The following is a 22,415-nucleotide window of genomic DNA, read 5'->3' on the forward strand; positions in this document are numbered from 1 at the left end:
GAGGACTTAGGTGAGACTGGTGGTTTAAACTCTGGTTGGTTTAAACAACTGATATAAACTGATAGTGGACAAGATCATGGCTTGTCCACTAACATGGCTAGCAAGTTCTGAAGAAGTGTGCATGCACACGAAAGCTCATACCAATAACTGACTTAGTTGGTCTTTAAGGTGCTACTGGAAGGAATTGTTTTTGTTTTGACTATGGCAGACCAACACGGCTGCCTATCTGTAAATGGCTAGCAATAGTTTGCCATTTAACAAATATACACTTTTGGTTTCTACCTGCTTTGCCATCTTAGGGGACTCTTGCATAGTCACTTCAGTACTATATAAGGCTTTCAAAAATAACTTGATTTTCAGCAGGGTTCTTTGGCCTCTTACACCAGAAACAAAAAGCAAAACCCAAATACCTAGTACCCCAAATCTGGCACTGTGAGTAGAATCATAGAAGGGACCCCAAGGGTAATCTAGTCCAACCCCCTGCAATGCAGGAATCTCAGCTAGAGCAACCAAAGCAATGAAATAAATGATTACACATCTCCTTCGTTTGCATGCATTGTTTTGTTCTGGAGAAGGAGGAGATGGCGAGGGCATACAAGTCTATGGCTTACTCAGTCTCATTCTTGTATAGCCACGCCAAAGGTGAATGTCATATGCAAGCCAAGCCACCGAGGAGGTGCTGGTGGTTTGCATTTGAAGGAACTGGTTTCATCTCCTAATGTTCCTGCCCTTTGGCTTGCTCTGGCTTGGTGTGGGCAAAGCAGGGCAAGAACTTCCAGTGAGCACACAGCAAGATCTTGTACTTCCAACAAAAGGCAAAAAAAATAAATGATGGCCTTGATTACAGAACATAACGATTCCCTCCCCACCCCAAGAATGAGATAGACTGTACAGGAGAACAAAGCCATTTTTCTAAAGGGCAAACGACAATGAACTAGCAGGGAGAGAGAGAATAAAGTAAAAAAAATATATAAAAAATTCCCCTACAAAGTCCCAGCCGCTGTCTTCTAATCTTTGTGCCTCAGGACATCCCTCCTTTTTTAAGCCATGGCTTTGCTCCAAGATTTCATCTTTCTTTTTCTAATGAAACAGCATCAGTTTTAAACAAAGTTAGCTTTCAGATCAGAACGTTAATTCTGGTGATGAAAGTGCATACCCTTCAACGTTCCTCAGATGGAAACAGGGATGTATCTCACTCCCCCCGCCCACCAACCCTCCTTGACCCCCCCATTTTTTGTCATCCACCCCATGCTTCTGATAGCATTTCCTATCAGAAGAAGGGGGAGTGCCAGCACAGCTGCACCAACAGGACACAGCACCCCCCCTCACCCCTCAATCCCAATTTCATTTTATTATTTGGTAGATTTATAGAAAGAAAAATGGGGGGCTCCCTTGCCGTCGCTGCTGCTCAGGACAAGCATCAGTTCCCGCTATGCCTCCCTGAGGCCGACGGGACATTCTGGGGATGGTTTTCATAATTTCGGGACTGTCCCTGGAAAATATGGACACTCGGAGGGTACGGAAGTGGCAGTTGTGTTCTTCCAAAGCTCTTTTAACGCTTGGCATCTTATAACATCTATGCATTCCTGCAGTGACCGCCGCTATCTTGGATGGCTTTTAAAGGGGATTGGACCATATTCAGGGAGAAGAAGCCCCTCAAAGGCAACTACCTATTATGGCTCTAAACCACCCCCAGAATTGGAGGGGGTATGTGGTGTAGTGTGGTGTAGTGGTTCAGAGCGGTGGACTTGTAATCTGGGGAACCGGGTTCACGTCTCCGCTCCTCCACATGCAGCTGCTGGGTGACCTTGGGCCAGTCACACTCCTCTGAAGTCTCTCAGCCCCACTCACCTCACAGAGTGTTTGTTGTGGGGGAGGAAGGGAAAGGAGATTGTTAGCCACTTTGAGACTCCTTAAAGGGAGCGAAAGGTGGGATATCAAATCCAAACTCTTCTTCTTCTGCATGCCTGTTTCTGGGGAATATAAGTGGTATAGAGCAGTTCCCATACACATCTAGTTGGACACTGGGAGAGTTTCGGGCCTTGAAGTTGCAGCAGTGGAAATCTAAAAGCAGACAAGCTCCGGTGCTGCCAGTTGGAGCTCATCTCCCTTTGGTTATTTCTTCCTTGGTATTGTTTCCCTTCCTGTTTCCTGCAGTAGCAGCAGTGGGCAGCTGTGAGCTGAACACCTTTTTAATTTTGACACATGGGCAGTATATAAATGAAAATAATAATTTCCTCACAGTGCCCCAGGGCACTGGAGGGTATTGTGGCTAATCAAAGTGGTGGGTGGTTCGGGGGGGGGTGTCAATGGCGCTGGGGGAAACCAATGCACCTTGCTGGAGTCTCACCCGCCTCTGCAAGTTTGCAGGAAGCTGACATGCCAAGAAACCAGGCTCTATTATGCACTTAATCTGACTCTCTCTATGCAGGGTCCATCTACCCTTCTTGGATTTTGCTTTATGCACGTATCTTAAAAGCATTTTTTAAATAGTGAAATAAAAAGCGGGTCTCTTTTACCAAGCTAAAAATGCTTAAACTGGCAGGGCCCGTGATATGTGGTAAAGCATAAAATGCAAAAAGTGCCAAGAATTACTACAGTTAGGGAATGTCTAACTAATTTCTTTTATTCTAATCATTATAATCAGCAGGCATCCTAGTTATCAATCATCTCCCAAATCACACTGGGGTGAAGATAATATGACTGCTGTGACTGACTACTGTAATTTGTACATATTAGACAGCCAAGTATTGTTTGTGAAACTCTGCTAATGAAACGTACTCCTAAAGTATAGGCTATCAAATTGAATATCTTTTGCTGTACGGCCACAAAAGTAATTTCTATTAAAGACGCATGAGATTTAATTCACAAGGTAACAAACGACGGTATTTCAAACGCAGACATTAATAGGGTCTATAAATATACCTATGCTAGCTTCACTTCCCAGCATTAGAAAATAAAAAAGGGTCATTCAATAAGAGAAATTGTAAATTTACAACGAACAATGAAAAACACTTTTAAAAAAATAAAGAGGAAAGGAAGGGGGTTAAGGATGTAAAAGGACACCGATGCAATTTTCTAACTAATTAATGTCTACTAAATGTATTTTTGGCATGCTAGTATGTATGCTCTCTAAATAGCAAATGCAATCATGCATGAAAAACATTTAGAAAAACAGATTATCTGGAAATATTTCATCTTAGACTAAGAGTTTATGCTGGACACCAACTTCCATTAGCCCCAGCCAGCATGGCCAACAGTCAAAGATTATGATGGGGGATTGAAGTCCAACAATGCCTGGAAGGCAGAACAGTTGGGTAGTCCTGCTTTTGGCAACCTAAACAACACAAATACAAATATTCACATATGTCACCCACTTTCACCAAAAGGATTACTTTTGTGAGATGCTCCCCAAATGCTACAAAAACAATTGCATTATCCTAGTAACTCCAATTTAATGAACAAGAAAAACCCTACAGTTAATTCCACTCTTTCATATGCACAAAACACACAGAGAGAGAGCCAACCAAGGAAAGAAACCTCCTAATGACTATGGGCTTTCTCTTTTTTGTGCACAAGGAAAATGAGGCAATGGTCTCAAAGTGAGCTGGAGCCAAAAAAATATGCTGCTGTTCATTTGCTCGGCAAAATACTTATTATGTCACTTTCTGTTTGCAATGTATAACAAGCAGAAGCACAGAAAAACCAGCTATGGAGCAGCACAAGGGCCATTTTAATCCATGGCAAACCAAGAGGAAATGTGCATGAGCTACAAGAACACATGCCAGTATAAACAAATACCAACTTGTGCTGCTGAATATCAGCTTCTGGGAATCACAAATGGGCAGGATGGCTGTTGTGTTCACGTACTTATTTTGGGTTTGCCATGGGCTAATGGTTGGCCACTGTGAGAACAGGGTGTTCAACCAGATGGGCCACTGCTCCAGCAGTCTCTTCTTATGTTAGAGACTTACCGTTCAAAAGCATCTTTGTTCTTGTGCCAAGTAATAATAATAATAATAAATTATTATTTATACCCCGCCCATCTGGCTGGGTTTCCCCAGCCACTCTGAGTGGCTTCCAACAAAATATTAAAATACAATAATTCATCAAACATTAAAAACTTCCCTAAACAGAGCTGCCTTCAGATGTCTCCTAAAAGTCAGATAGTTGTTTATTTCCTTGACATCTGATGGGAGGGCGTTCCATAGGGCGGGCGCCACCACCGAAAAAGCCCTCGGCGCTGGACCTCAGTGTCCGGGCTGAACGATGGGGGTGGAGACGCTCCTTCAGGTATACTGGGCCGACGCCGTTTAGGGCTTTAAAGGCCAGCACCAACACTTTGAAGATACCTTGCAGCCTCACCACAAAGACCCCATAGCTAAACGTGTGCAAAGTTTTAAACTGCATGCACGTAAGAACAGCCTGCCAGATCAGGACAGAGGCCTATCTACTCCAGCATCCGGTTCCCAAAGTGGCCAACCAGATGTCGATGAGAACTGCACTCTCCCTATGGGAAGCCCTCAAGCAGGGCCTGATTCCAGTGGCTTCCAGCAGCTGAAATTCAGAAGCATACTGCCCCCAACAATATAGCCCATCTCGTTTCACCACCTGAAGCAAAATGGGAATGTGCCACCTACTGCCCACCCACTCCATTTACACCACAAGTGGAATGCACCCCTCTCACCAAAAGTCGGAGAGAGTGGGGGCATTCTTCAAGGCCTTAGGGTTCATCTTCTCTGCCCCGGGGCGGGGAAGAGAAGCAGCAATGCTGTGCGCTGGAATGTCTTCCTCTCACCAAAATTTCACTGATGATGGAAGCGGCATCACCTCTTGTCCTTCCACCACCTGAGGTGCTTCACCCCATCTCTTGGATGGGCCATGTGAAACAGTGGACTGGTTCACACATAACACTAAACCAAACCATGGCTGAGGGTGAATGAGCAAACGTTACAGCAGGCTCCTTGAGAGCTGTTACCAAGGTTTGCCCTATGGTTTACAGCTCATAATTTGTCTGCAAGAACTAAACCACAGGCCCAGGTTCAAATAACACACTCAGCCAAACCACGGCTTAGCTCGGTGGAGCTCAGGACCAAAATGACCAGGGAAGAGCAAAGCTGCTGCAAACCCCCTGTCCAGGAGCTACACATTTGCTCAATCGGGCCAAGTCATTGTTTGGCTTAGTGTTATGTGCAAACAAAGGCATTAACAGGAAGAATTGTTTTAATCAATGACTGTCACTTATTTTCTAATGTAATATCCCATCACCTCTCAAAAAGGACTGGATACCTCACTGCACACATATCTCCATACGAAACAATGGCAGTGCCCAGGAACCAGCTACACAATAAACTTTCTGGGGACTTCACAGCTGAAACCAGCGTATCACAAATTTCTCCATTATGGAAACCTTCTTTGTCTCTCCCTTGTGACTTTCTAGGGGTTTGAGAGCTTCATATTCTTTATATTGCTTGGCTAGCTATTCATGAACTGAATAAGTTGAAATGCAAGCTTTAAAGTTACAAAAAGGGCTTGAATTCTAGAAAAGATGGCACGAATAAAAATTACTCCCTAAAATAGAACAATTTTGCATATAGGCTTGCAAATGCAAAACAAGGGAATTTGTTTTGAATTTCAATATCTTACACAACATCTTCATGGAACGTGGCAGAAAATAAGCTGATCTGAATTGATTTGATTGGTAATTGAATACAAAAACAAAAAAGCTATAAGAACCAGTTCCAGCATAGCATTGTACACATGATTTTACCTTCAATGGGATAATCTATAGCGTATTTTTGTTCTGACCCCACTTTTCAAACACCATTTTGAAGCACTTACTGAGCTCTGATGCACCTGGTTCCTACGTTTGAAAGACAGATTTGTAGAAAAATAATGTTAGGCCCACTTTTTTAGATATACCCCCTACACACACACACACACACAGCCATTCCCCCAAAGTAACACTGAAAAAATAATGGGCAGATTTGGCTAAGATTTTTATTAAAAAAAAAAAGTTCTCTTCAAAACTTGTGTTGGGAAAATGAACTCCATACTATACTTGACTAAAAAGCTGGTGTGAGGTGGAAAACAGATTCCCTTGAAAGTGATGTAATTATTTTGTGCAAATTATTTTCAGACAAAAAGTCATAGAAAGGATGCAGTTAGGAATACACCCCTCTCATATTCGCTTCCTAGCAAGCCACCAATGCCAGCCTCCACGAAATGGGAGGGGATGCATCTCATCTTAAGACATATCTATACACACACACACACACACACACACACACACACACGAATTGGTTATTCTCTAACACGCAAACCCCTGAAAGTGGCAGATAGATGGCGACAGGACCACGAGAGAAAAGTGCGGAAGTGGACATCTCCCAAGGTGAGAGAGAGAGACTGAGAAGAAAAGAAAGCACCAAGATGAGAGGCTCTGTCATTTTCTGTGGTGAGATAGGATTAAGAACTAGTGTTGTAGAGGGAGAGAAGTATTTGCACTTTGTGCACTATTTCTACACTTTAGGTATGGTGCCGCTGCCCCCCCCCCGATATTTTTCATCATGCTGCTGTTATTAAATGTTTTATAGTTGTACCTGAGATGAGTAGACAATAACTTACACTATTTATCTTGTATTTTTCAGGGGCTGAGTTGGGAGCTTCATTGCTGGGTTGACACTGGAAATAGGGTGACATTGCTGTTCATTATGTATTGCTTACGCTTATTGCTTATTACAGTGGTACCTCGGGTTAAATACTTAATTCGTTCCGGAAGTCTGTTCTTAACCTGAAACTGGTCTTAACCTGAAGCACCACTTTAGCTAATGGGGCCTCCCGCTGCTGCTGCGCCGCCGGACCACGATTTCTGTTCTCATCCTGAAGCAAAGTTCTTAACCCGAGGTACTATTTCTGGGTTGGCGGAGTCTGTAACCTGAAGCGTATGTAACCTGAAGCATATGTAACCTGAAGTGTATGTAACCCGAGATACCACTGTATTATGAATTGTATCTATATAAGTTTTATTTTTTTGCATTTAATGAGGATTCTGTTATAAAACATTATATTGTTTTATTATATTGTATGTTGTAAACTGTCCCGTGGCTTTTTGATGAAAGGGGGGAATATATAAATTTATTAAATAACCCAACGAAAGGAAAGACTAAGTGACATTATGATAAATATACATTGACACTGCACAGGTGTGTGTTCTGGTATCGTGCATGCTGTAACTCAACAGGCATTAAGAGTCTCATTCCACAACGGGATTTCAAATTAAGATATTACATTTTGGAGACAACGCAGCCAAGGTCTGAGTTTTCATGTTCCCGTGCCGTACTAAAATTTACCATACAACTGTTCATACCACAAAAGGGAGCTCTAAATGTGCACTTATAGAATGTTATCTTCTTACACCACACAGTCAACCTGTGGATAGAAAAGTTCAGAACACAGCAGGTTGCTGCCATCATGATCCAAGGACTCCAAATGCCTGCTGTCAGAGCACAGGCAGAAAAGAATAAACAAAACAAGGTGTGTGTGTGTGTGTGTGTGTGTACACACAAACTAGCAACTCAAGTTATCTCGGACACCACTCAGCACTCTTGCTTGCATAACTACACAAACATAATTCTTATATATGTCAACAATGTTCCATCATCAACCATTTCTCTGGAGTCGCGATACTGGATGCCACTGAACTAAGTCATGGTTTGAGGTCAGGAGACTGCTAAAGTGCATTAGAAAGAGATATGTGTACAGTACTGGTATATTTTACCTAGAAGGTGTTAAAGCATCCCCCCCCCCCTCTTTCACTCACTTATTCACTCTCTCCCTTTGCTGTAATTTTCAAGAAGGGAGGGAGAGTTCAAAAGCCCTTCTCACTCTGTTTCTGGTTTTCAAGGTCAAACTACAGCCGCGGGGCAGCATTGCATAACCAAACCCCCACCTCAAAATCATGGAACTACATGTCACATGCAGGTCCATCCTCAGGCTGAAGCATCCGTCCATCAGGTTAGAAAGGAAAGGGAACAACACAGCCCATTTTGTTACAAGTAGCATTTTCTACAGTAGTCCTTTGGTCAATCTTCTACAGCCAGTTGGAATGGATGTCCTAGATTTCAAAATATTTGGAGGGCTCCAGGTTGGAGAACACTGCCCTTAATAAACTTAATGGTCTCCTGATATCAGCAATCAGTTACTGATATTGTGGCTGCAGTCTGCTTGCTTTCCTCCATTATGCCTTCTATGCTTTGATTTTGAACTCTGCCTAACCCAACACCCCTTTCCTAATATTTATTCATTCCTCTCTGATTCTACTCTGTCCTGGGTAATGTATTTCCAGATGCTTACTGGACTATCTGATCATGGCAACTGCATAAATTCCTCAGCAGAATAAAAGTAGGTTATTGTTGTTTAGTCGTGTCCAACTCTTCGTGACCTCATGGACCAGAGCACACCAGGCACTCCTGTCTTCCAAAAAGTAGGTAAAGGTAAAGGGACCCCTGACCATTAGGTCCAGTCGTGGCCGACTCTGGGGTTGCGGCGCTCACCTCACTCTATAGGCCAAGAGAGCCGGCGTACAGGTTCCGGGTCATGTGGCCAGCATGAATAAGCCGCTTCTGGTGAACCAGAGCAGCACACGGAAACGCCATTTACGTTCATGCCGGAGTGGTACCTATTTATCTACTTGCACTTTTGACGTGCTTTCGAACTGCTAGGTGGGCAGGAGCAGGGACCGAGCAACGGGAGCTCACCCCGTCGTGGGGATTCGAACCGCAGACCTTCTGATTGGCAAGTCCTAGTATCTGTGATTTAACCCACAGCCCAACCCACTGCCACACTTTCCCAACATCCATAGATTCAACAGGCTTTGGAAGAAGTTCTAAGCCAATATAGATGTACACGGGTGGAGCTCCTCAGTGAAAGAGACTCTGCCCAACTGCATGGAGGGGTTTGTGTGAACTCACTTACGAGCCAAATTCCAATCTGCCTTGTCTAGCCTGAACTACAATGTCCCCACTGTGGAAGGGTGTGTGGATCCAGAATTGGCCACCACAGTCACTTATGGACTCACTGTTAAAACCGTGTTTATGGAAGACAATCTTGGCTACAAGTGATCGCCAAAGAAGAAGAAGACAATGAATCAAACTCCAGTTGAACAGCCACCTACCTGAGCTTTGAAAAACTTGTCATGAAGATTAAACATAAGCCTTAATGTGTTGTAGAAATGGCCGTTAAATAACAAAATTCATATGTGATGTAAATTTTAATATTTACACCTTGTTCATAGTTCACAGGATTTGAGATCAAAACATTCTTTTACTTCCAAGCTGAAAAAGAAGGTTGGCTGGAATCCTTGAGGAGAGGCAGCGAAGCCCCTGCAGAGCTATTTTCACAAAATTGCCGCTTGGAGTGTGTAACCACATTCTGAAACAAAGTAAGCTAAGCACCTACGGACACATGCAGCTTGCAGCTGTACAGATTTTTTTTTATATATTTAACCTTGTAATTTTATTCATTCATCAGGTCAGCGGTACTGACAGCTGCTGGAAGTGACATTTCTGAGTGGAATATTCGGAGAACATTTAAAAATATAGTACAGACAGTCACAATCCGCAATTGAATTTTACCCAAGAAGTTGCCACTCAGAACCCCCGAAGCGACTGTTTACATTCCTCTCAAATTCTAAAAGCAGCTTGGAAACTGGTACAAGAGCTTCTTCTCTCTTTTTACAAAACTAATTGGGGGAACCTAGGAAGCTGCCTTATACCAGGGGTCCTACAAGATATCTTGCCCAGTATTGCCACCATTTGCATGTAGCACTAAGCCATAAAGTATGGTTTAGTGAGCCACAATGTGAATTAGTTGTGTGCTAGTGTATGCAGCCTGAGCACCCCTGCTTTCCTCTTCCCTTCACACAAGCAGGCAGACAAACCATGAAGGGACCAACTGAACAAAATTCTGCCATAACAAAATTGTTGACTCTTTTAGTGTGCCGCAAAGCTCTCTGATTGCCCATACGTTTCATGGCTCTGTTTTTTGTAATTGTAATTGTAAATATCAACGTCTGCCTTTCTTTATAAAACTGCAAGCCACCTCACAGGCCCTTCTAAGGGCTGAACGGTGGGATATGCACTCATTGCTAACAAAATAAGGGTGCAATAATATCTTTTTATTTCACTCATTTCAATCCCAATGTACTGGCTGTTGCCAATTGTCCTTGAAACCTAATGAACTGAGTAAGAAGACTTTAATATGGCTAAGGCTAAATTATTAAACAAGACCCAACAAAAAAACCAACCCCGAGGGTTCTTAATTTTTAAAAGTGCCACCAATAATTACATGGTACAATGTAACACTAACTATAGAATATAAATATAAAGAAAAGATTTGCAGCTATTGCTAAAGAGTTGAGAGAAAGCAGTAGTGGCAAAGAATGTGGGTTTAGGCAAGGCACTTTTTTCTCTGCCTCAGCCTCCTCTCTTGCCATGCGCTGCCACTTAAATGACACTGTTAATAATTACTAAGATAAAGTTCTCTGCTGCTCAAGGGGGAAGGCCTAAAGTTGGCTCAAGTTACAGGAGGGTAAAATTCTGCTTGAGCATTAGGAGAAATATTTTGACAGTAAGAGTAGTTGTACAGTAGAACCTATTCCTTAGAAGGGATCCCCTTTCTGCAGCTCTTCAGCCTAAGGCTGAATGGCAATCTGTGGGGAGGCTATAGCGTCCTATTTTACAGAGAACAATTCTTATCTGAAGGAGCCTTCTTTTTGAAGAGCTGTGTTGTCCAAGGCCAGATTACAGTGGTACCTCGGATTACATACACTTCAGGTTACAGACTCCGCTAACCCAGAAATATTACCGCGGGTTAAGAACTTTGCTTCAGGTTGAGAACAGAAATCGTGCAGTGGCGGCGCAGCGGCAGCAGGAGACCCCATTAGCTAAAGTGGTGCTTCAGATTAAGAACAGTTTCAGGTTAAGAACAGACCTCCAGAATGAATTAAGTTCTTAACCCGAGGTACCACTGTAAAGGTAAAAAAAAACCTCAAAGAAGAGAGAGCAGAAGCCCTGCAATTGCCCAACAGCACCTGGTAATCTTCCTCAGTACGGAAAGAAATAAACTGCATTCCTATTTAAATTCTAATGATTTTTTCGGCCCCTTATCAATATGTATAAATTAGCATATGCAGATACTATGCTAATCAATGTCATTTTTGGTGATGTGTAAGAGGCCACTGTATTAACAAGGTCTCACAATGACATGTTTAAAAAAATGTAAAGGGTAAACTATGTCTGGCACTAATCCTTATTAATAGCTCTGAATTACTGGTGCTTTGATGCCTTGTATTTTTGTACGCAAAGGGGTATAAAAGCAGCAAGTCCACAGGGTAGGGTGGGTGGGTGGGGACTTCTTTTTTAATTTAGAAGTTTCCAGGCAGAGATTACAGTGAAATCTCAGTAAGAGTAAGAATATTTCCGTAATGCTGCATAAAACAAGGTTAAAAGGAGCATTCAACCTGTAATAGCTTAGGGAGAAACCTTTTTATTTCATGAGGTCTTCCTAAGACATGGTTCACTAACTCCCACTCACAGTGAGATGCTTCAGCATGCAATATGCAGCAGAGATTACAACCACAATGGAAACCAAATGGAGCATAGAAATAGCCTACAGGAACTCAGGGAAATATATTCTGATATTCAGCATGACTTTCAAAGCTTTGTGATATTTGAAACTCTAAACACTGGTCACTTAATTCCCCCAACCCACCCCCTTTGCAAATTTAGCTTCCACTAGTTTTTACTTTTAAAAAAACCAACAAAACGAAACTTTTAAGCCAAGCAGTAAAACAGAGCAGTGACATGGAATCATATAGCCATAGACTCAGTAGACAGGTGGTGAGGACGATATTCACATGCTGTCTGGGTATTGTAAAAGTATAACAATGCAAGTCCATCAAGCAGCCTTTTGATAGTACAGTGGTACCTCAGGTTACATACGCTTCAGGTTACATACGCTTCAGGTTACAGACTCCGCTAACCCAGAAATAGTGCTTCAGGTTAAGAACTTTGCTTCAGGATGAGAACAGAAATCGTGCTCCGGTGGTGTGACAGCAGCAGGAGGCCCCATTAGCTAAAGTGGTGCTTCAGGTTAAGAACAGTTTCAGGTTAAGAACGGACCTCTGGAACGAATTAAGTACTTAACCCGAGGTTCCACTATAGTGAGAGGTAGGAGTGTGAAAGTGGATCCAGCCACTAGGCCAAATCCTGACCTCCCAAAACTCCAATTCTGGCAAGTGGGAGGAGACAGAAGTTGGCCATGTCTGGCTAATATGACCCACAGTATAGCGTCTCCAACAATAGAACACTGAGACCAGAACTGCCCCATGGCTGAGGCGACTGTAATTTGTTTCCCAGATTTCCAGAACTATTCTATTCTCTGTCTTCATTTCCAATGTTGTAAGTCTCAGACATGCACCTTAGCCAATGGATCTTGAAATCCTCTGCTGGTAGCCTAGATACGATAGTAATATTCAAAGTCTCCTATCCACTCCATGATTCTCAGTTGGTGGGTGTGCTTTTCAGCCAAGATTGGGTCCTAAAGTGGCTTACAGATAAATCCATCAGAACATGGAATGTAAGTACAGTGGTGCCCCGCTGGACGAACGCCTCGCAAGACGGAAAACCCGCTGGACGAAAGGGTTTTCCGTTTTGGAGGCGCTTCGCAAAATGAATTTCCCTATGGGCTTGCTTCGCAAGACGAAAAAGTCTTGTGAGTTCCTTCGGGTTTTTCCCCCTTTCCCCCCCTTTTCCTAAGCCGCTAATCAGCTGATCCGCTGATAAGCCGCTTAACAGCTGATCGCTAAAAGCCGCTAAACCGCTAATAGCGCTAATCCGCTAAGCTGTCAATGGGCTTGCTTCGCAAGACGAAAAAACCGCTATACGAAGAGCCTCACGGAACGAATTAATTTCGTCTTGCGAGGCACCACTGTAATTGGGTGAGTGTGTATGTATAGAGACTGAGAAAGAAGGTATAATAGTGCATCTCACCAGTGCTCCCCCCCCTTGCCTAAAAAATGTTTAGGGGTAGTCTCATTTTCCTACTCATATTGAAGTACTGCCCCTCAATGAGGCCAAACTTAGATTCACAAAATGTTTAGGGTTATGTGTACCCCTGCGTCCCCCCAGAAAAACCCACTATTCCAGTTTTGTTGACTATTGGTTTTATTAAACTGTTTATTGGTGCATATGGGCTATACATAAAATAAACAGTAAACAAAATACATGAGTATCATTTTTTTTAATTCTTGTTTATTCCTAACTGCAGAAAGCTAGCTCAAACCAGAACCCCACCTCTCTCTCTCTCTCTCTCTCTCTCTCTCTCTCACACACACACACACACACACACACACACACGGGGTGGGGAACTATAGAAACAAAATATAGTTCATGCTTACTTATTTATAGGGCTCACACATACGGATGGGTAAGATCTTTGGATCTGCGACTAAACTACACCAGAAGGTTTTAGATTGTATAACAAGGCCTGGCATTGCTGAAAGGCGTGCTACAAACAACCTTTATGGTTTCACTGAACTTAGAAACCTACGCTTTCCAGGCGAAACAGGATTTTTCCATTGACTAAGGTTCTATGGTTCACCAGGATGGTGCTGTGGTGAAAGAAGATGGTGATACTCCACGCTGATGGTGGCAGCATCTGGGAAACCAATGGCACCAATCTGGAACTCCATTGGCTATGTGCCTCACCCTGCCCCACCACTATGCAAGGGAGCACAGCAGCATTCTCCAGCCCCCACCCACAACTTCTTCTATCTATTTAACAGTGATACAGGACACCTTTAAAAGCAAACTTTCCTGAGGCATTATACGTCAAAAAAATATATTAAAATACAACAGAACACAAGGAAAAATGATCAAACACGAATAAAACCAGCAGTAGCAAAAACACACCCTACCTGAGTTCATGTGTCTAATCAATTTATATCGACCAAGACTCACAACAAATCTTTTCCTACAACACATTTTAGAGCACTGCTCCTTTTTATTATTGCTCCTAAGATCTATTAAGATAAAAACACAGTTCAACTGTGTCTTTAAAAGACACATTCATGACTTTAAATAAAAGACAACTTCTTCTGGAAATAAAATAGATGCCACATGTATATCGGGTGGCAGAAGATAACAAATATGAAAATTTCTTAAGCATCTGCCATTGCAAACTGACTCCATGAAATCTCTGCTGCTACACGCTTCTTCTTTTTTTATACAACTTATAAATGTCTATAGACATATATAACTGTGGAGGCAAGTTTCACAAAGTACAATATTTTCACCTTTCTGTCTCTGGTATCTCTGACTGAATTAATTTGGCCAATTACCTTTCTAGCTGTTGAAACACTTGGTTTAATGTCAAGTGGTTTATTTTTAAAACTATCTTGTTCAAATGAATGGAAATGAATAGAAAACAACATTATAACCAAAGTGAGTATCAAGTCAGAGACAGAAAGCACACCTACAAAAGTAAAATAATGCCCAGTTCAAAAAGCAGTAATAAAAGTGATTTTTGTTTAGCTTCATAGCACAACTGACAAAAAATACAATCCCATTCCTAGTGTAACCTATAGGTTGTATCCTGTATCCGACTTTTGGTCATGTATCAGAACATCCCCTACATCTCCTTCCCCCACATACCTTATTCAAATCTGCTCTGGGTTTCCCTGCAATTTTCTGCAGAGGATTTGGTGGTGGTGCAGAGGGCATGTGGGGCAGGGAGGGGTTCCATTGCATGAGAAGAAATTGCTTCACTCTAAGGGTTAGACTTAACCCTATGCTCCTAAGAAAGAATGTCCCTTTCCTACTATGCCACTACAATCTCCAAGATAGGTCAAGTGAAGCAGTGAGAACACTGACAAGCAGAGAAAGATGCCCTTAATGGCCGATCTTCCAATCATAGCTGTCAACCTTCCCTTTTTTTGCGGGGAATTCCCTTATCCCAGTGCCATTTCCCGCTGCTTCCCGCTGCTATCCTGGATTGTTAGATATCCCGTAGACTGTCCCTGGGACAGGTGAGGCTGCTGATCCCTTATTTTCAATGCTGCTGATCCCTTATTTTCAAATCTGAAAGCTGACAGCTATGTTTCCAATGATCTTTCGGCAGAAAAATATCTTGCCATATAAAATAGAAGAACTTTTAGAAAATTATTTCTATCAAGCATATTTAGTGATTTGGGCTAGATGTTGGTATGTTTCCCTTGCTATATTTTATCAATTGTGGTAAAAAGAAATTGAGCCCTTAAGGAAGTGTGGATGTAAAAGCAAATACAATGGCTAAGAAAAGACTGGTGTTTTTCCCAAAAGTTTGAGTATTGTTTGAGATGTGTTCCACTGAAAGGCACCTGTGCCTGAATTTGCGATAGCCTATCGGAAGAAGGTTGTACCGTCACTTTCACCTTAATTTATCCTTTACTCAGAAAAGGAAAACCATTTCTCCTATATAATGAGACAAAGAAGCTGAACAGCCCTTCAATTTGACTTGACCTGTCAGCCATCATAAGCAGCAGCCCCTGTAAAGTACCGCAAGTCCTCAGGTGTGCTGAACCTGTAAATGAGCTAACTGAACATTCACATTCTTTCAAAAAGCATTTTATAAAAGGGGGCTCCATAAATCCACTGACTTGGAAAACCTGATTTCCTTGAGATATTTAGTTGCCATGACAATTTATAATAAGATGCTACTACAGTAGAGAGAGAGAGAGAGAGAGAGAGAGAGAGAGAGAGAGAGAGAGAGATTGGGGAGGGAGGGAGGGAGGACAGGAAAACTGAGGATATTGATTAATATGCTGGCAAGTTGCATCTGAATTTAAAGTTTTCTTCCAGCCTAAGAGGCCCGTTAATATTTCAAGAACCTGAGCAACATGCTTCAATAGCAAGGTAAGTTCTATGATAAATGTGTTCTCCAATCTGTGCACCAGTCAAGCAGCTATAAAAATCAGAATAATTCATGCAAAGATTTCCATTATGTTTCTAAACACACTTATTTACATTTTAAATCACAGAGCAGACAATAGAAAATATCCTTCATTTAGACAGGTGTGAATGAGAAAACAGATGCATCCATTAAAGCAGAACCAATTCAATGAATAACAACAACAACAGTAATGATAAAGAAAGGAGGTGTGGGGAGGGAAAACTTTGCTACCTCTTGGCTTCACAGAGTTTGGGTCAATGAGCAACTTACCTGAAAAAACACAGCCATGGCTCCTATTATTCTTTTCTCTTGGACCGCTGTCCCAAAGCTGTCAAAATCATCAGGATTGTAGAAATAAATCTGCATCTGTGGAAAAATGGAAAGAATTTTATTTTATTGCAAAATTGACTCCAGGATGGGACAATGAATAATGTGTTGTGTGTAGACCAGGGAGAACCAAGACAAAATCTTTGGCTCTGTGACCCCGACAGCTGGAACAAGTTCCTAGGGTGAGAGAGCATGGATCTAAGTGGGAAAGGCAAAGTCAGAGGAAGGTTGGGAATAGAAAACCTCCATGTGTTGGAAGATGGTCTACATGCTGGATTTCAGGTAAGGCAGCAAAGTAAGAATAAATTGACTAATTTGTGATCAAGGGCACATTGGCCATTTTCTTGCGGTGCTTCAGCAGGTATTAAGTAACTAGCCACAACTTATAATAGTTATATTTGTTGCAACATACAGCAAATGCAAATAAGTGTGCCAAGCTCCTATCTGGGGCAACTAAGATGGCTAAATCTTGCAAGATGATTTGCTCAAAATGATTTCTGAAATCTGTGAAAGCAACTACTCCTGTTAATAGGGCAAATTGCTGTTGACCATTACACACACTTAATTTGGACCGTATGGGATGTTTTGCCTCTTAAAATCAGTCGGAACTGGAGTCAGGTCAGAGATCCAGGAAGCCAGATAAGCACAGAGATGAGCATTAAACAAAAATCCAAATAAGGTTGGCTCCATTCTCTTCATTGCTATAGAACCAAAGAGGAGACCTGACAGTCATTGGGGGCCAAGTCAAGACAATGCAGATAGATGGTTTGCCAGGGACCTGAGGGAGGGATCCTGCTTGTCTCTGCTTGCCCCGGGGAAGCCTATTGCTAAGGATCTTGGGGAGGATCCAAGTGTGTGTGGGGAGATTCCCTCAATCTGCTCTCTTGCCTAACCTGTCGCCTCACCCTGCCTCACTCTCCACAGCAATCAGATACTATCTCTGACACACCCACAACACCTATTGTACCGCCTACCCCAGAGTCTAGGCCTGCCTTTCCAGAGGGGGGAATTTGTCCCTCAGGGGGCAGAGACACCTCCCCTATCACCAAAGTCCTGCAGATACCAAATGAGGTGTAAACAGATGGAGCAGATCCCACCTTCTAGGCAGAGTGCTGGGCTTTCCACCCCATTCCTTTATATAGGATAGCAAGGGGTGTTGGTGTTGGATCAACGTCTTAAGATGGATCACATGCCCTGCCTGTGTATCCATGCCTTGGGTTAACAATGTGCATTGCTTGCTGTGCCTCCAACTACTGATTTTCATATGTATCACACTGATTTAAACATTGACACCTTTGGAAAGAATCCTTGTTCTTCAACAACAGATATCTGAGATGTTGATCCACCTTGGTTCTCTGCTACTGGGGTAGGACTGACCACCTGGTTTAACGCAGATGGGCAGCGCATGAGGTATAATTTGCTCTGAATGTACTTTTATTGCTGCTTATTGCTATAAACTGATTAATTCATGAACACTTTATCCAGTGTTGCATGGTTTTCTTGCTGTTCAGCTGGAATCTAAACAGTCGCTGGCTTACCATGATACGTGAACCATGCCAAGCGTTACAATTCCACTGGGTTAACCTGGAGAAAATTCTCTCTTTCAGAATTGAAAGGTCTGGATCTCTCTCTCTCTCTCTCTCTCTCTCTCTCTCTCTCTCTCACACACACACACACACACACACACACCACACACACACAAACCAAAAAGTAGTTTCAACTTGTATGCAACCAAGTTACTCATAAAGTCTCTCTTTGCTGGTAAACTGTAGCATCTAATCATGCCGTCATATGAATCCAGGTTAAAGATGGTGGAATCACATGACTGCTTAGAACACTGCAGCCTCTTTTTTGCAGGCTCTATATTCTGTCATGCTCATGATCGCTGGTTGAGCAACATGAGAAATGCTCCCCAGGGGAGAGACATGTGCATCAGCATAGCATGGCTATGAAAACAACACCTCAAGGTTTCGAAAAACAAAGCTTCTATTTGAAGATACCTGCCGCTCTTACAAGCACCTGATCGTTGGCTCTCTGCAGACGGTTGGGCATCACGTATTTTTCTTCCATATCTTTTATGTACACAGAAGACACACACATAAAACAAGGCGGTATGTTCAAGTAAAAACTGCAACCAGCCAGATTAGTTGTCATGGAGCCACACTGCTGAGCTATGGTGATGTATTGCTTACGCAAATATGAAAGCAATCAAGAAACAGCTTTACTCCATCTGCTCTCCTGCAGGAGCCATCCTAATTTATTAAGAGAAATGCACTGCAAATTAGGGCCATACATATAGGTGGCAACATGTGGCTGGCCTTCTGTGCTATATAACCAACACCTGTGCATTGACTTGCTTTGAGTGTGAGCAACACCTGCAGTTCCATACCATTCCTCTATCCACATGAGAGAGCTTCATTTATATTCCTTTTCTTCTGGTACTTTGATAAGAGATGCCACACATTTTGGCAAGTTCCAGTACTAAATACCTAAATGCCCCTGTTGGTCTGCAGCAAATCTAGGCCAGAACAGGAGCAGGAGTTCAAACTCAACTTCTTGAATTACATGCAAAACAGGAGCACTGCAATGTTTCACAGCTGCCATATTCTATCTCAGTCCTCCCTTGGAGCCTCCCCATGAAAAAAGAGGCATGTTCAGTTAACTTTAACAATCATAGCATCATTTCCAATAACCTTACCAGCACATTGTTCACTTCCTAATATTTCAAAATAACCCACTTAATGGGTTTTAATTAGATTTTATTTCAACCATCTTCCTCAGGGTAAGGTCACATGCTGGGCTGTAACTACGAAAACCAGAGGTGTGCATTGTTTCAGCAAAGATGCTCACGATTCTGAAAATGGTACTGACAGGGAATTGCTAGATAACCAAAAATTTGTGCTACGTTCTTGGGCCATCCTTATATTTATATCTCCTGACAAGTACCAATGGGAATTCAGCAGAAAATACATTTGCCTGGAAGAGCTGGAGGATAAATTTTAATTGTTTTGCCTTCATATCCCCAACCTCATAGATCCCTGGCAATCTCTTACAAATTAACAGCCTCCAGGTTTGGACAACACTCAGTTTTCAACATGATACATTCATGCACTGATATTCAAATTCAAAACAATTTGGTTTCAGGTTGGATTACTTGAGCTCCATTTATATGAAACAAATAAAAATCCCAAGTAATGACCATAAACTACATTTTTACTTCCCATTCAGAGAAAACTAAAACACAACAATTCTCAAATAAAGTGTCTAAAATATTTGTAATATTATGCAGAAGAAAACAATATGTGAAAGAAAACAATATTCAGTAAGCTTGGCATTGTCTGTAGGATGCCAAAAGCATTCTAGACCATCTTTGCTCGTAACGTTAGAAGGAAATTAATTTTTGCAATATTCTTTTGGGTAAGTGAGGAAAGGGGCATTGATTGAGAGCCATTTTTTTACCAGTGTAATATGCTATGGGTTGTATCCAACCAGAATACACAGAGTAGGCCTGTTGAAATTAATCTACCTTGGTTAGTCATGGGCATGAATTCAAAGAGTTCTACTCTGAGTAGGACTGGAACTGAATACAACCCAAAGGGTTATATTTTAGGGGGTTTTTAGCATTGGCCCTCATAACTGTAGATTTAAGGTTATCATTCACTCATCCCTCCCAAGCTTAGGAACATTAAGAGGAGGTTTCATATCCTGACTTTTAGACTGCACCAGCTCACATGAGGCTTACTTTAGCATTGGCCAGAAATGTGGAGTCGCAGTGGCACGGTAAATCGTCCTTGCCTCATAGCCAGACATTCTGGACCGCCAGCTCCTCATTCAAATGCTGTTGCACCACACTGAGGGGGACTGATACTGTGATAAGGTTACTAGGCTACTAGGCTAGAGAGTTGAAGGCCCAGACAAAAATGTTGTCTCTCACTCTTTCTGGACTTGCCATTTCTGGCACCAGCCTTCTAGCCTTGCTCAACATACCGGCAAATAAGTAATTTAATAAACGAGCAACATAACTGTTCAGTTTTTGCTTCTCATAAGGAAACTTTAAAGGATCACCCTGGAACCTCCCAGAATTCAGGGAAGTGAGGAAAGCAAAGCACTATACTGTGTTTTATATGCCTTCTCCTTATCTGACCAAATATGAAAGCATCTACATGGAATCAGGAATTCTAATGTACTTCAGCTATAGGGAGTTTGCCATTATCACTATTACATATCCAAAGGTATCATATAATTTAAGTTTTAAAAAGCTGCAAGACTTCTAAGACAGCCAACGTTATAATGAATCAGTCAGCTAACTGCAGAGGCAATAATTTAAGAGGCTGTTGGAAAGCCAAAATATTTTTGGAAGAATACAGGGCTAAAAAAAGGACTCCAAGTTCAGAATACTGAAGAAAGTAGTCTGAACGATTTGCTTTGATTCAGTGGAGCTAACTATTGAACAGACTAATCTTTAATTATTATTACCTCTCCCAGCTGCAATGTAGGAAGGAATTATTCTCAACCACCATTTGCTGCGGGATGTGAAATCTCTTGCTTGGAACCAAATTGTATGCAAAGCTTCTATATCCACGTAACTAATTTCTTTGTGAGGTTTTAAGCATGGCAAAAATATTTGGGGAATTCAGAGTTTTATCACGGTGCATTTGATTACTTATTCTTGTGAGAAAAACAAACAAACACCAGCATGACTTTGCAACCTGACTCCCATTTCGGAAATAAATTAAAAAAGGTTGTTGGAATACCCTCATCTGCCAACTGCATTAGAGCTTGCGGGATTTGCAGGCACAATCCCACAGAGTTCAGCATGCTCAAATCCACCAGTTTCCCCCCCCCCCCAATGAAGTCACTGCACAAGTGGAATGGGACCACACCCTCAGCTCTGCTCTGGGTCTTCGTCCAACCCTCCAGAGTGGATTTGGAGCATGTGGGAGGCACATGGGAGGAAGGAGAAGAAGAAGGGGAAGTTCTCTTGTGTGGGTCATTCCGCTTCCACAATTACTTTGTTGGATTTTAGTGGATTGAAGTATCTTTAGCACTGTGGTATTGTGACTGCTATTATTAGTGATAAAATGCTAAAATCTGGAGGACCAGACACTTCATTGGTTTTTAAATTAGTGGGCTTAGTGATAACATTCTAAAATTTGGAGGAACAGAAACTTCAGTGGTTTCAGAAATTGGCAGGGAGAGTTGCTAATTTTTATGTCCTACCAGATGTGCACAGGAAGTAACAATGTTAAAGTTATTTCTTCTGCCCTTCTCTAGCATGTACAACACCATACTTTCACCAGGGATAGTGAGGGTTCCTATAGTAGCAGAGTCCAGTGGAAGAAGACTGCCATCAAATCATAACTTCCAACAGCGATCGGATTAATGGTTAGGATTACCCCATCATTTATTATTCCAAAATAAGAAAACTTTCCGTCACTCTTGTTGCTTCATTGTTTTAGTAGTTATTTTCTACACCTTTTAATGTGTTTTTATTTTTTACTTATATTTTTTACTATGTTTTTGTTGCTGTTGTTTAGTCTCTTCGTGACCCCATGGACCAGAGCACGTTTACCTTTCTGCTAATGCACTCTGGGCAATCTGCAATTTAAAAAATAATGGCATAGGTAGAAAATGAAAAATGGATAGCGAGGAAAGAAGGAAGTAAGGACATTCTTACATAATGTTAGAGGAAGGCACGCTTGGCAAATCCATACCGTGATCAACTCCCACCCGGAAACCAATGTCCCCACTGTGGAAGGACGTGTGGATCCAGAATTGGTCTCCACAGTCACCTACGGACTCATTGTTAAAACTGTGTTTATGGAAGACAATCTTACTCAGCTATGAGTGCTTGCCAAAGACATAATTGTAATAATGATCAGGTGGAATGGCTACTAAAGGTGGTATTTTGGATGATGAGGAAGCTAAAGGGCAGTCGATGCCACCTGGATTAGTAGAATAGACTAATATCACCTCTGATGTATCCAGGCGGAATGGTAGAACACACTACCTGTTGTCATTGGATGGGATTTGTTCACATGTGGGTTCAGACAAAACCTATCCTGAGCATCTGAAGGAACTTTCTTTCATCTCAGAATTGT

General features: G+C 42.0%; 1 protein-coding gene across 7 annotated transcripts in view; it reads right to left on the bottom strand.

Moving 5' to 3' along the window:
* PTPRG (protein tyrosine phosphatase receptor type G) overlaps nt 1–22,415 on the bottom strand; it is a 548,154-nt gene that overhangs the window by 165,056 nt on the left and 360,683 nt on the right. For all 7 annotated transcript variants that reach the window (XM_083722995.1, XM_083722994.1, XM_083722991.1 and 4 more), the window contains exon 5: nt 16,258–16,353. In XM_083722995.1, coding sequence (XP_083579121.1) covers nt 16,258–16,353 — 96 coding nt within the window. The remainder of the gene's footprint in view (nt 1–16,257; nt 16,354–22,415) is intronic.

Source organism: Podarcis gaigeae, assembly GCF_964106915.1.
Source record: "Podarcis gaigeae genome assembly, chromosome: 2".
Lineage (NCBI taxonomy): Eukaryota > Metazoa > Chordata > Lepidosauria > Squamata > Lacertidae > Podarcis > Podarcis gaigeae.